Raw genomic sequence first — 13,001 nt, 5'->3', positions numbered from 1 at the left:
TTTTCTCTGCTTCTTGTTGTATGTCTTGTTATATACCAGTCTGTTGTATCTGCAGACTGGTTACTCAGACCACTTGTTGGAAGGTGGTCATGCCACAACTTCTCTGTCATTCAAGAAAACAGCCCAGACTTAGTCCCATTTCCAAAACTTCATTTTGGGTCAAGTGTCCACCTCTGGATCAATCAGCTGTGGCCCTGCAGTACTGGGGGAGGGGGGACTGCACCATATACAAACATGGCAGCTGACCTTTGTAGATTTGGGGAACAGTTCCCTGAGGAAAGGGAAGTTGCTGACACATGTGTTAGGTAGACTCCCTAAAATGTGTTCATTTTAGTAACAGACCTGTGCTATAGTCTTTGTAGTATAAAAAATTTTAAACTTACTGAATTGGTATAAGGAAAAAACAGATATTTCTTTTTGCCTACTCCTCTTGGAATTGAAGAAAGGGACCACAGGATGTTTATGGTGAGATCAGCTCAGACGCTCAAAATAGTTTGATGGCACTCAGGACTTAGTACAAGTGTAGGCTCTTGTGATGTCCCTGCCACTTACTACCTTTTTGATTGAACAAATCATAATTTCTCAGTCTCAGTGTCTTTATCTATATTATAATAGGAGAAAGTAGACGGCCTTTAAAGTTTCTTAACTTATCATTTTAGACTCTGGCTATATTTTGTTATTCTTCCTTTCTACCTCAACCTCATTTACCTACCTCAATGATAAGTGTGATAGATCTAAATCCTGTCCTTGGAGGGCTTTAATCTCATAGAGGCAGTGAAGAGTATTTGTAAACGTGCAGGTCTCCCTGCCATGTCTCATTAGTTAACTCTTACAGACCCTACTGCCAGAGTGTGTTGCCATCCCTCCCCTTTCCATTCCCACTGTATTACCTCTATTATTATAACCTCTTACTGTATTTGTCTCTTGATCACTATCCCTGTCTCCTGTTCTGCACTTTTCCCCAATCCAAACTAGAAATTGCCTCTCAAATTAAAAAAAAAAAAAATCATACAGTAAAGTTGAATTTTGGGGGAGTATACAGTTCTGTGATTTAAAAACATGTATAGATTTCTGTAAACACCTCCATAATCAGAATACAGAACAGTTCTATCACCTCTAAAAAGTTCCTTGTGCTATTCCTTTATAGACACCCTCCCTCCAACCCTAATTCCTAACAAACCCTGATTATACAGTATGTAAACTTTTTTCAAAAATATTTATTTTAGGGCAGAAGACCTAAATAGACATTTCTCCAAAGAAGATATACAGAATGCCAACAAACACATGAAAGAATGCTCAACATCATTAATCATTAGAGAAATGCAAATCAAAACTACAATGAGATATCATCTCACACCAGTCAGAATGGCCATCATCAAAAAATCTAGAAACAATAAATGCTGGAGAGGGTGTGGAGAAAAGGGAACACTCTTGCACTGCTGGTGGGAATGTGAATTGGTTCAGCCACTATGGAGAACAGTATGGAGGTTCCTTAAAAAACTACAAATAGAATTACCATATGACCCAGCAATCCCACTACTGGGCATATACCCTGAGAAAACCAAAATTCAGAAAGAGTCATGTACCAAAATGTTCATTGCAGCTCTATTTACAATAGCCCGGAGATGGAAACAACCTAAGCGCCCATCATCGGATGAATGGATAAAGAAGATGTGGCACATATATACAATGGAATATTACTCAGCCTTAAAAAGAAATGAAATTGAGCTATTTGTAATGAGATGGATAGACCTAGAGTCTGTCATACAGAGTGAAGTAAGTCAGAAAGAAAAAGACAAATACCGTATGCTAACGCATATATATGGAATTTAAGGGGAAAAAAATGTCATGAAGAACCTAGGGGTAAGACAGGAATAAAGACGCAGACCTACTGGAGAACGGACTTGAGGATATGGGGAGGGGGAAGGGTGAGCTTTGACAGGGCGAGAGAGAGTCATGGACATATACACACTAACAAACGTAGTAAGGTAGATAGCTAGGGGGAAGCAGCCGCAAGGCACAGGGATATTAGCTCGGTGCTTTGTGACAGCCTGGAGGGGTGGGATAGGGAGAGTGGGAGGGAGGGAGACGCAAGAGGGAAGACATATGGGAACATATGTATATGTATAACTGATTCACTTTGTTATAAAGCAGAAACTAACACACAATTGTAAAGCAATTATACCCCAATAAAGATGTTTAAAAAAAAATATTTATTTTATTTATTTTATTTATTTATTTATTTTGGCTGTGCCGGGTCTTATTTGCAGTATGTGGGATCATCGTTGCAGCGTGCGGGATCTTTAGTTGCGGCACGCGGGCTTCTTAGTTGCAGCATGCATGCGGGATTTAGTTCCCCGACCAGGGATTGAACCCGAGCCCCCTGCATTGGGATTGTGGAGTATTACCCACTGGACCACCAGGGAAGTCCCTACAGTATGTAAACTGTTAAAACTGGCTTCATTCACTCATCAAAACGCCTTTGAGATTTCATCCAAGTTGTTGGGTATGTTTTTTTTGTTGTTGTTGTTTTTGCTGAGTAGCATTCCATTGCATGGATATACCACACAGTTTGTTTATTCATTCATCTATTGAAGGATATTTTGGTTGTTTCCATTTTTTAATGATCATAAATAATGTTACTAGAAACATTTTTGTATAGATTTTTGAGTGAACATCAGTTTTATTTCTCTGGAGGAAATAACTGGGAATAGGATTGCTGGGTTGTATGGTAAGTGTATTTAGCTTTTTATGAAACTACCAAATTGTTTTCCGTGGTGGTTGTACTATTTGCATCCCACTAGGAGGGTTCTAGTTGCTCTGCATCCTTGCTACCACTTGTTATTGTTCTTAATTTTAGCCATTCTAATAGGTGTGTAGTGAAATCTCATGGTGGCTTTTTTTTTTTTTTTTCTTTTTGCGGTGCGCGGGCCGCTCACTGCTGTGGCCTCTCCCGTTGCGGAGCACAGGCTCCGGACGCGCAGGCTCAGCGGCCGTGGCTCACGGGCCCAGCCGCTCTGCGGCATGTGGGATCTTCCCGGACCGGGGCACGAACCCGCGTCCCCTGCATCGGCAAGCGGACTCTCAACCACTGCGCCACCAGGGAAGCCCTCATGGTGGTTTTAACTTACATTTCTCTAATGGATGATGATGTTGAACAACTTTTCATGTGCTTATTTGCCATGTTGTCAAGAACTGTGACTGACGTGGGTTTTTACCCTCTTAAACGTAACAAGTTAGCCTGCCAGTTTCATGGATGCTGGCAGAAGTCATGAGACTCTGGAGTCGGAGACAAAGGACTTTATTATTCATAGGACATCAATAAAATAAGCTTCATCTCACATGGGCTACCCTTGCCCCCAAGTCCCATGGGGCTGGTGTCACAGCTGAGGAACCTAAGCTTAAGGGACCCAAATCCTTTATAATGGGCAGCTAACAAACCCACCTGACTTTTGACCTGGAGGGAAACATTATATCTATTTTACTTGACAGTAAACAAACTTGCCCTTTCTCTGGTGGGAGACAGTGATCTGTTCCTCCTGAGAATGTTAGATATGCAAATATCCTTGAAGAGATAGTCTGTCACGAAGGCCTCTTGTACAGAAATGTGAGACACCCGTGGAGAATTGTCTCCCAATGTGTATATCTTCTTTGCATAAGTCTGTTCAAGTCTTTTGCCCATTTTTTTAATTGGGTGGTTTTTCTTTCTGTTGAGTTTTGAGAATTCTTTATATATTCTGGATGCAAGTCCTTTGTCAGATATGATTTGCGAGTATTTTCTCCCAGTCTGTAGTTTGTGTTTTTATTTTCCACGTAGTGTCATCGGAGAAGCAAAAGTTTTTAGTTTTGCTGCCAAGTTTGGGCCGCAGGTTCCAACCCTACTTCTGTGAGCTGTGGTTCCCACGTTGGTTCATTTTTCAGAGGCTTCGCAGTGCTATTTTGATCTGTTTCCTGCGTGTGTCAGTCTGAAACCTGTGCAGTGGTCTCTATTAGTGTGAATTTTAGTCTCTGATCCTGAATAGCATCAGACACATTTTCAGCTTGCTTTCTTGAGTTCTCCTCATTGATTCCTCCTGTATTTTTAAAGTTCTCTTGGGGCTCATCTTCTCTCCTCTGGGTGGAAAGCTGTGGAATTAGTTACCCCACTCTGTCTTGTACTCCCGTCACTGTCTAGGAGACTAGCGAGTGGGAAAAATGGATAGTTCCCCTTCCTCCGAGTTTAGCTCCTGCAGTCTCTCATTCCAACCGCTTCTGTGGACACCATGTGATTGCTCATGGCTCAAGAGAAGGAGGGAAAAAAAAGACAAGAAAATGGAGGGATTTTCATATTTCCTCTCAGTGTTAGGAGTTCCCTTTCTCATTCTTTGAGCCAGAGCTAGAGGAGCTCTCTCTGTGCCCTGGTGTCCAGTTCTGAGTTGGCTTGGTGATACTGGAGGGGAAAAAAGGGTAAACTCACCGAGGATTCAGTGATACACTGAATTCTGGTCTTCTTCTTTAATTATTCTCCTCCCTTTTGCCTTTGAAAATCCTCAAAAATAGTGCTTGGCGCATGCCATCTAGGTTTTATAGCTGGACTACACGTGTGAAGTCTCTCTTCCCCACACCCTGCGGCTGCTCATTGTCTGCCCTCATTTTTATTTTCTTATATTTATTTTTATCCTTGATTTCCTTCTCGGGGTCACCCATCTGCCTGCATCCCTTAATGTTTAGCCGAAGATTGTTGTTTGTTCAAAGACTGAATTTGTGCACAAACATCTCTAGCCAGTAAGGCTTCCAATGTCTGGCCAACAGAGACTGTGCATACACACAGGAGATGTGAGAGAGCCAGTCGGTGGCTTGAAGTTTGAATGCATTCCTTGGTTCACACTTTGATCCATCAACAGAGGGGAAGTTTTGTCTATCTTTGTAGTTGATTTTGGTGGAGAGGATTTATTGTCCTCCTCACTTCATCATACTGGAAGACAGAACTCCACCTCTCAAGTTTTATGTCTTAAAATAGACACCTATCCTGATTTCCCCTTTTCACTGAAACAACAATGCTGTAACCCAGACTCTTGCCTGCAGTTTTAAAAAGGCATCATAATTGAACTTCACACATAACTGCTTCTGTTTACCTCCTACTTATACCACATCATTCATGTTCTGCATTTGCTGTCCTGCCTCTGTTTTGCAAAATATGTTCTTCCTGTCCAGAATGTCTTCCCTCTTTTGTGTCATCGCTACAAGACCCTCTAAGCCTCAGCTCAAGGCTCTTGAAGGTCTACATCCCCCACCCTTCACTCCTTGGCCCAGGTGGTCGCTCCATGCTCCCTAAGTCAGAATGACCTCACCTTCTCCCGCCGCCCCTCGGTTTCATAGCACTTTTCTCTTTTTCTTCATTGTTCATGCTGCATGTGTTTTTGTTTATGAATTTTCACATCTAATAAAATGGAGATAATATCTACCTTGGTTTTTGTGAGAAATAATTATACTGAGTACCTGTCACAATATTAGGCATGTAGTGAGTGGTGGCAAACAGTAGGGCCTTGAATGCCCTCTCAAGGAGTTTAGATTCTATTCTGATGCTTTAATTACACTTGTTTTCTTGGTGAATGTTAAAATATCTCATTTGGGACGAAGTATTCACTTTTATATCGTTGAAATGAAGTTGTCTTTTTGAGCCAAATGACATAATGTAGTAAGAACACAGAGTATTTCAAGAAGATTGTACTTTGTCCCTCAGGTTTAAAATGGTAGCAAATAAGAAGGATCTATCAGTCCCCCTTTTTTAAATATTAAAATCTTTTTTTATTGTGGTAAAAAACACATAACATAAAATTTACCATCTTAACCATTTTTAAAGTGTACAGGGGCTTCCCTGGTGGCGCAGTGGTTGAGAATCTGCCTGCCAATGCAGGGGACTCGGGTTCGAGCCTTGGTCCGGGAAGATCCCACATGACACGGAGCAACTAAGCCCGTGTGCCACAACTACTGAGCCTGCCCTCTAGAGCTCGCGAGCCACAGCTACTGAGCCCACGTGCCACAACTACTGAAGCCCACACACCTAGAGCCCGTGCTCCACAACAAGAGAAGCCACCGCAGTGAGAAGCCCGCGTACCACAACGAAGAGTAGCCCCCACTCGCCACAACTAGAGAAAGCCTGTGCGCAGCAATGAAGACCCAGTGCAGCCATAAATAAATAAATAAAAAATAAAGAATAAAGTGTACAGTAGTGTTAACTATGTGCACCTTGTACAACAGATCTCTAGAACTTTTTTGTCTAGCAAAACTGAAACCCTATACGCATTGAACAGCAACTCCTCTTTGCCTCCCTTCCCCCAGCCCCTGGCAACCATCATTCTACTTTCTGGTTCTGAGAGTGACTAATTTAGATACCTCATGTAGGTGGAATAATGTCTTTGATTTGCCTTTTCGTGATTGGCTACTTGACATAATGTTCTCAAGGTTCATCCATGTTGTAGCATGTGCTAGGATTTCCTTCTTTTTTAGGGCTATATAATATTCCATTGTATATACCATGTTTTCTTCATCCATTCATCCTGTGTTTATAGATTCATCCTTTGATGGATATTTAGATTGCTTGGCTGTTGTGAATAATGCTTGAATGTTGTAAATAACAACTCTTGGCTATTGTGAATAATGCTCAGTGAACATGAGTGTGCAGGTATCTCTTCAAGATCCTGTTTTCAGTTCTTTTGGGTGTATACCCAGAAGTGAGATTGCTGGATCATATGATAATTCTATTTCTACTTTTTTGAGGAACCACCATACTGTTTTCCCCAGTGGCTGTACCATTTTACATTCCTACCAACTGTACACAAGGGTTCCAATTTCTCCACATCCTTGCCAACACTTGTTATTTTTGTTCTTTTTGATGATAGTCATTCTATCAGGTGTGTGGTGATATCTCCTTGTGGTTTTGATTTGCATTTACCTGATGATTAGTGACATTGAGCATCTTTTCACTTGTTGGCTCTTTGTACATCTTCTTTGGAGAATTGTCTATTCGTGGCCTTTGCTAATTTTTAATTGGATTTTTGTTGTTGTTGTTGAGTTTTAGGAGTTCTTTACATATTCTGAATATTAACCTCTTATCAGATATATGGTTTGCAGATATTTTATCCCATTCTATAGGTTGCCTTTTCACTCTGTTGATTCCTTTCCTGTGTAGAAGTTTTTAAGTTTGATGTAGTCCCATTTGTGTATTTTTGCTCTTGATGCTTGTACTTTTGGTGTCATATCCAAGAAATTGTCTCCAAATCTAACGTTGTGAAGTTTTTCCCCTATGTTTTCTTCTAGGAGTTTTATAGTTTCATGTCTTCTGTTTAGGTCTTTAATCCAGTATTAGTCCTTCTTAAAGTGTTCTTTATATTATTGGGCAGGAATAAGAAGCTTGTTCTTTAGTATGACAGTAATTTGTAATATTTTTCCCTCCTTCCCTCCCTCTCTCCTTTCTTCCATTATAGCTTGAAGATGATAGACTCATTCATTTTTTTTTTCTTAATTGCTTTGCTGTGAGTAGAATGATAGTGAATTCATTTTCAACAAAACTTTCTTGTTTGCTCTTTGATTAACAGGAAGAAGATGAGTCTTAAGTCTGAGCGCCGAGGAATTCATGTGGATCAATCAGAGCTCCTGTGCAAGAAAGGATGTGGTTATTACGGCAACCCTGCTTGGCAGGGTTTCTGCTCCAAGTGCTGGAGGGAGGAGTACCACAAAGCCAGGCAGAAGCAGATTCAGGAGGATTGGGAACTAGCAGAGCGGTAAAAGGACTTAACTAGGGGTGGCTTAACAGTGATATAACTGGATACATAGCTCTGTCATTGTCAGAATACATTTTTTTCTTCTGTTTTGATCTGTCAGCAAGTCAGTTTAATATTAAGAGAAATGAATTTTTTCCCCTCATTCAGCATTTAATGAGTAGCTTTCAGTGATTTCTTTATTTTGTCTTTGTCTTAACTTTTAATTGTTCTGTGTTTGGGATGCGTTAGTCTTAGTTCTCTAATAAAGACAGTAAGCTCCTTGGAGTGGAAGAATGGAGATAAACATATTTTGTGGTGAAGATTAAATGAGGTTATTGCACATGACTTTCATCAAGCATTATTTCCTCATTCTTTTAATATATCCAGCATGGCATCTGGCACAGTGATAAGCACATAATAATAGAAACCTGTTGATTTGTATATATAATCCTTACATTATGGAAATTTAACTTTTCTTTTAAAAATGGCATTTGTTAGTATTATGCAGAAATATGATTATGATAAAAATTAAAACATAGAATGTCTAGTGAGCATAGGAACTAATAAAATACCATGAATAATGTTAATCCTTTACCAAAGCATCCTAGAAATTGTGAAGCTTCTCAATAAAAGAAAGACTGATCTCTGACAGCTTTTGCTAGTTTTTTTTATATTTAATCAGGTATATTCGTTGAGTGATTACTTTGCTACCATCTGTGATGAACTCAATATTATAAAGTACACTTGCTGCTTTCAGTGACTCCATAGTCAGTCAAAGAGAGCAAATATAGACATATAACATTAACTGTTTCCTCGGGTTTCCCATTGCATTCTTGATAGTCTCTGTAGCTGATCCTATTTTAGAAAGAAAGTAGAGGCCACTAGGCAGGAATTCCCTTAGCTTTCTCCCTTGTTATCAAACTGTACTAGTGTCTTTATATTAACTTCTGTTTTGTCTCAGAGAAAGGTGTGTCCCTATTCCATTCTCACACCAACACCTCTACCTGTGATTTTGTTGCTGTTTCTTACTGCTTCCAATTGCGACCTTGCTTGAGATTTCCTACGGCACTTTCTGATATTTGAACAGGCATGAGAATCACCTGGAAAGCTTGTAAAAACCGTGGTCACTGAACCTCACCCTCAGAATCTCGGACTCTCGTAGGTTGGGAGTGAGGCCTGAGAGTTTGCATTTTTAACAAGTTCCCAGGTGATGTTGATGCTGCTGTCTGGGGAATCCACTTTGAGAACCATAGTTCTATAGATAGCCTTTGAGATTTACTACAAATACCTCAAATTCAGCTGGTCCAAGGCCAGATTTCTTGCTTTTATTTACTCTAATCCCCACTCCCAGCCTCCTAACCCTCCTCCGGTACCAATTAACGACATCACTATTTATTCAGTTGGCTAAAAAACATTAATTTCTCCTTCACCTCCCACACTGTTTACAACTAATTAAGCAAGTTCTGCTTATTCTAGCTAGGAGAAGTGTTTTGAATTTCATCCTTTCCTATTTTCCATGTTCTTATTTCTCTCACTTAAATCTTTGTAATATATTCTTAATTATTGTCTCTGTCCCTAGTCTCTCTGCCCCTCAAGTTGTCACACAGCTACCTGCATTACCTTTAAAACACAGATCAGATAATGGTAACTTACTGGATTATAGTCTTTCTTGGTTCCCCACCACATGATGAAGTCCAGGGTTATAGCAGGCTTGGCAGTCAAGGTTTCTTACCGCCTGGTGCCCAGCTGTACATCCAGCATCATAGTCCATCACACCATCAGTGATCTGACTACGTTGAATGAGCTTGGTCCACAACAAATGCCACATCCTTCACATGTGTAGTACCTTCTTCCTGGAATGCCCTTTTACTTGGCGGAATCCTCTTGATCCTTCTAAGACTGGCCTAAATGTCACCATTATAAAACCTTGGACTCCTTCAGCAGATTTAGTTTATTTTTTCCTATGTTCTCATAGCACTTGGGTTTTGCTCTCTACTATAGGCACTGTTACATTATGGGTAATTATTTACTTGTCTTTTTCTCTCTTCCAACCTTGAGGTTGTCAGGGAAAAGGACTAGACTTTATTTGCTTCATGTAACACTAGTACAATTGCTGAATGAACATGATCCACGGAGAAGTCCCTTTTGGAGTTTGTAGTAGCACATAGGAGAGCTTCCCGTCAGAGACCTCAGACCTATTTGGTGTATTTAGCCTCTAGCTCTACAAATTTTAGATCCCCAATTCATTGAGTTATTACCTTTAGATACAAGGAGAACTTGGAGAATATCAGGGTTAAACTTAACCTCTTCTTGAATTACAGACTACAGCGGGAGGAAGAAGAGGCCTTTGCCAGCAGTCAGAGCAGCCAAGGGGCCCAATCCCTCACATTTTCCAAGTTTGAAGAAAAGAAAACCAATGAGAAGACCCGCAAGGTTACCACAGTGAAGAAATTCTTCAGTGCTTCATCCAGGGTTGGATCAAAGAAGGGTAATTTTCTGATTCTCTTTTTTCTTTTGTGCCCAAAGAGCTATAGAGTAGATCCACAGTGTATGTGGGCTCAGCTTTCTAATTTCTGTAAGCGTTCAGAGAATATCAGCACAGACTTGAGATGTTGGGTTTGAGGTGCAGATGACGTATGAAATCTCTTTGGTTGGAGGACATTGTGTTTTAGAGAACTTATTTACTCTATACGAGGAATAAAGGTAATTGAAATATGTAGTTTTGTTTATAAAATTCATTCCCATCCCATCTGTTTGGATGTTTTATTTTTTGTGCCTTTAATTTTTGGATATTGGTTTATTCTCCTTTGTTTAATATCCTCACTATCCATACCTTATCAGAAATGACTGTTTCTAGCCTTAAAGTTGTCTAAAAAAGAAGTTTTCTGAGAGCTTGTTAGACAGCCTGTGTGTTGAGGAAATACTATGTAGAGAACATGTAGGAAAAGGCTCACTTTTGTATGTACTTGACCTTATTCATCCTACTTCTTAAAATTCCATATTAAACAAGCAGGAAGATTCTCTCTAGTGAGCAGATAGGCTAGTTGAAGTGGCCTAGTAGGAAGCAAGAAAGAATGTCTGTTGTTAGGGCTTAGTCTCTGAACCTTTATGTTGGTAATCAGAGCTATGCAGTAAATTTGAAATGGTGAGGGATACTGGGAACCAACACTGATGCTATCGGTAGAGCTGTTCTCTTAGACACTCCCTTGCACCGCCTCACCCCCTGCCCCCCAACCTGGGGTAATTGTCATGAGATTTTTGGTCTGCTTAAAGGAAGGGGCATAATAATATCACACCTTTAAAAAAATTAATAATAATAATAATAAATATTACACCTTAAGATCTTTTCTGGTCTTTCGGATTTAATGACTATTGTTTTTTGTTTTATTAAAAGGAACAATTGCTTATCTAAAAACACAGCACGTCTCTTTAATAGAGGCAAACCTTTAAATAATCTTTTTGTTCACATGAGTTGTTCTTGGTTGGCTGTCACTCAGCAGTTTTCTCTACAGTAGTAAGAAGGGAAATAATCAGTACCTGCTAGAGATTAAATGTATTTGATAAGAATGTATTTGGCTCATGATTTATTTATTAGAAGATAATGTAGTAGGGTGATTAAAACTGTAAGCTTTGGAGTCACCCTGGTTTGAGTCTCAGCTTTGCAGTTTGCTAGCTGTGTGACCTTAAGCAAGCTAATCTCTTTAAGCCCTGTCTATTCTGAGGGACAGTAATACCTATCATAGGCCTGTCTTGAGGATTAAATGAGCCGATGTGTGTACAGAGTTCAGCGCAGTACCTGACCCACATAGTTAATCTCCAGTAAGTGTTAGCTATTTTAAAATGCCTGTTGTTTTTCTGACAAAATAATCTCTGCTGGTAAGGAGCTCAAAGGTATTGATCAAAGCCATTCATTCCTATTTAGCTTAAATTCTGTTTCCTGCTTTGAGAAAGTCTCATTAACCTTATGAATTTATAGATGTATGGTGAAATGGTATATGACAACAGATGAAATAGTAAAGAAACTGTAAAACCATCAGCTGTAACTGCCACATTTTACAGATGACAATATGAAAGCCCGTAAAGGTTAACTAATTTACCCAGGGTCATATAATGAGTTGATGTATTAGACCTCAGGTCTCCTAACTCCTGGTTAAGCTTTTTTCCATTATATCGCTTGATCTTGAAATATGTGTTTTTATCTATAACTATATCTGTGTCTGTGTCTGTATCTAGATAGATAGATAATGAAGTTTCTATTACTGAAGTGCTTAATAATCACATACATTCATTGACTATACTTGGCAATTAAAAAAAATCATGTCCTAAGACCTTCTGTACAGTATACATTATATCATGGAGAGAAGATTTGTACTTTAAAAGAAAAATTTCAAGTGATTTTTTATCTTAAAAACTCTTATGTGGAATAGTTCTTACCTTTTTTCTTCTCTTTAGAATGATAGATTTTTACTTTATTTTTTTTTTTTTGATCTTTAGCTGTTTTTTTGTCTATAGAAAGCATATGGTGAGAAAGACCTCAAAGTGTTGAGGAAAAAATTGATGTGTGTACATTAGAAAAGAGGATGCTGTTGGATCTTTGTTTCACAGATTGCATATGTAACTCTGCCAGGCGAACTTTGCCTTTCAGGCTGATAATTTGTTTGGCCTTTGCATGTGGATAAAATTAGCCTATACTAAATGCAGTTTTAATTTATTGACTCTAGACTACAATAAACCTTTTGTGTTCTGTATTCTTTATTTCACTTTGTTAATCCAAGATATCCTTGCTCTTAATATTTTACTTGCTTCTATTGGTAGCATGAAAGAAAGCTCTTAAGCCAGGGCAGGTTGGTAGCATATAGAAGACAAACAACCTTCTAAGGGATTTGAAAACTATTTTAACTTCCTGTTAGAATTGGCTGTCCCTCCAGAGGAGGTAAATGGAACAGCTTGACTGTAAAGACTCAGAGAATTTACTTTTAGTTCTTTACTCTCCAAAGTAAGGTTGAGTGAGCTATAGTTTAGAGTAAATCATAGGGGGTCAGCCAAGTCGAAATACTTGCTCATATGTTCCAAAATGCCCTTTTCTTTTGGAGCTCAAGTAGATGTTGTCACCCAGAGTAGACTCTTGTGTACATCTTTTACAAACTAATCTGAAAGCAGTGCTCTAAGGAGGAATACCTTTTCTTTTTTTAGAATTAAAATACCAATCTTTCTACTCAGACCTTAGAGTCTAAATACTGTTCTTCACTGAAGTGAATT

General features: G+C 39.2%; 1 protein-coding gene across 9 annotated transcripts in view; it reads left to right on the top strand.

Annotated features, from left to right (window-relative positions):
- The window catches only part of RABGEF1 (RAB guanine nucleotide exchange factor 1), a 64,988-nt gene that overhangs the window by 21,837 nt on the left and 30,150 nt on the right, over positions 1 to 13,001 (top strand). For 8 of the 9 annotated variants that reach the window (XM_022588151.3, XM_089895822.1, XM_089895823.1 and 5 more), the window contains exons 2-3: positions 7,578 to 7,763; positions 10,064 to 10,230. In XM_022588151.3, coding sequence (XP_022443859.1) covers positions 7,585 to 7,763; positions 10,064 to 10,230 — 346 coding nt within the window. In that variant the 5' untranslated portion in view covers positions 7,578 to 7,584. Of the gene's footprint in view, positions 1 to 7,540; positions 7,764 to 10,063; positions 10,231 to 13,001 lie in introns of those variants that run through there. The other variant, XM_022588149.3, reaches the window with a different exon arrangement.

Source organism: Delphinapterus leucas, chromosome 15, assembly GCF_059928025.1.
Source record: "Delphinapterus leucas isolate spDelLeu-1000000601 "Yukka" chromosome 15, BTC_Dleu_Yukka2, whole genome shotgun sequence".
NCBI lineage: Eukaryota > Metazoa > Chordata > Mammalia > Artiodactyla > Monodontidae > Delphinapterus > Delphinapterus leucas.
Note: the sequence above shows the minus strand (reverse complement) of the source record. Positions and strands in the feature narration are given on the sequence as shown.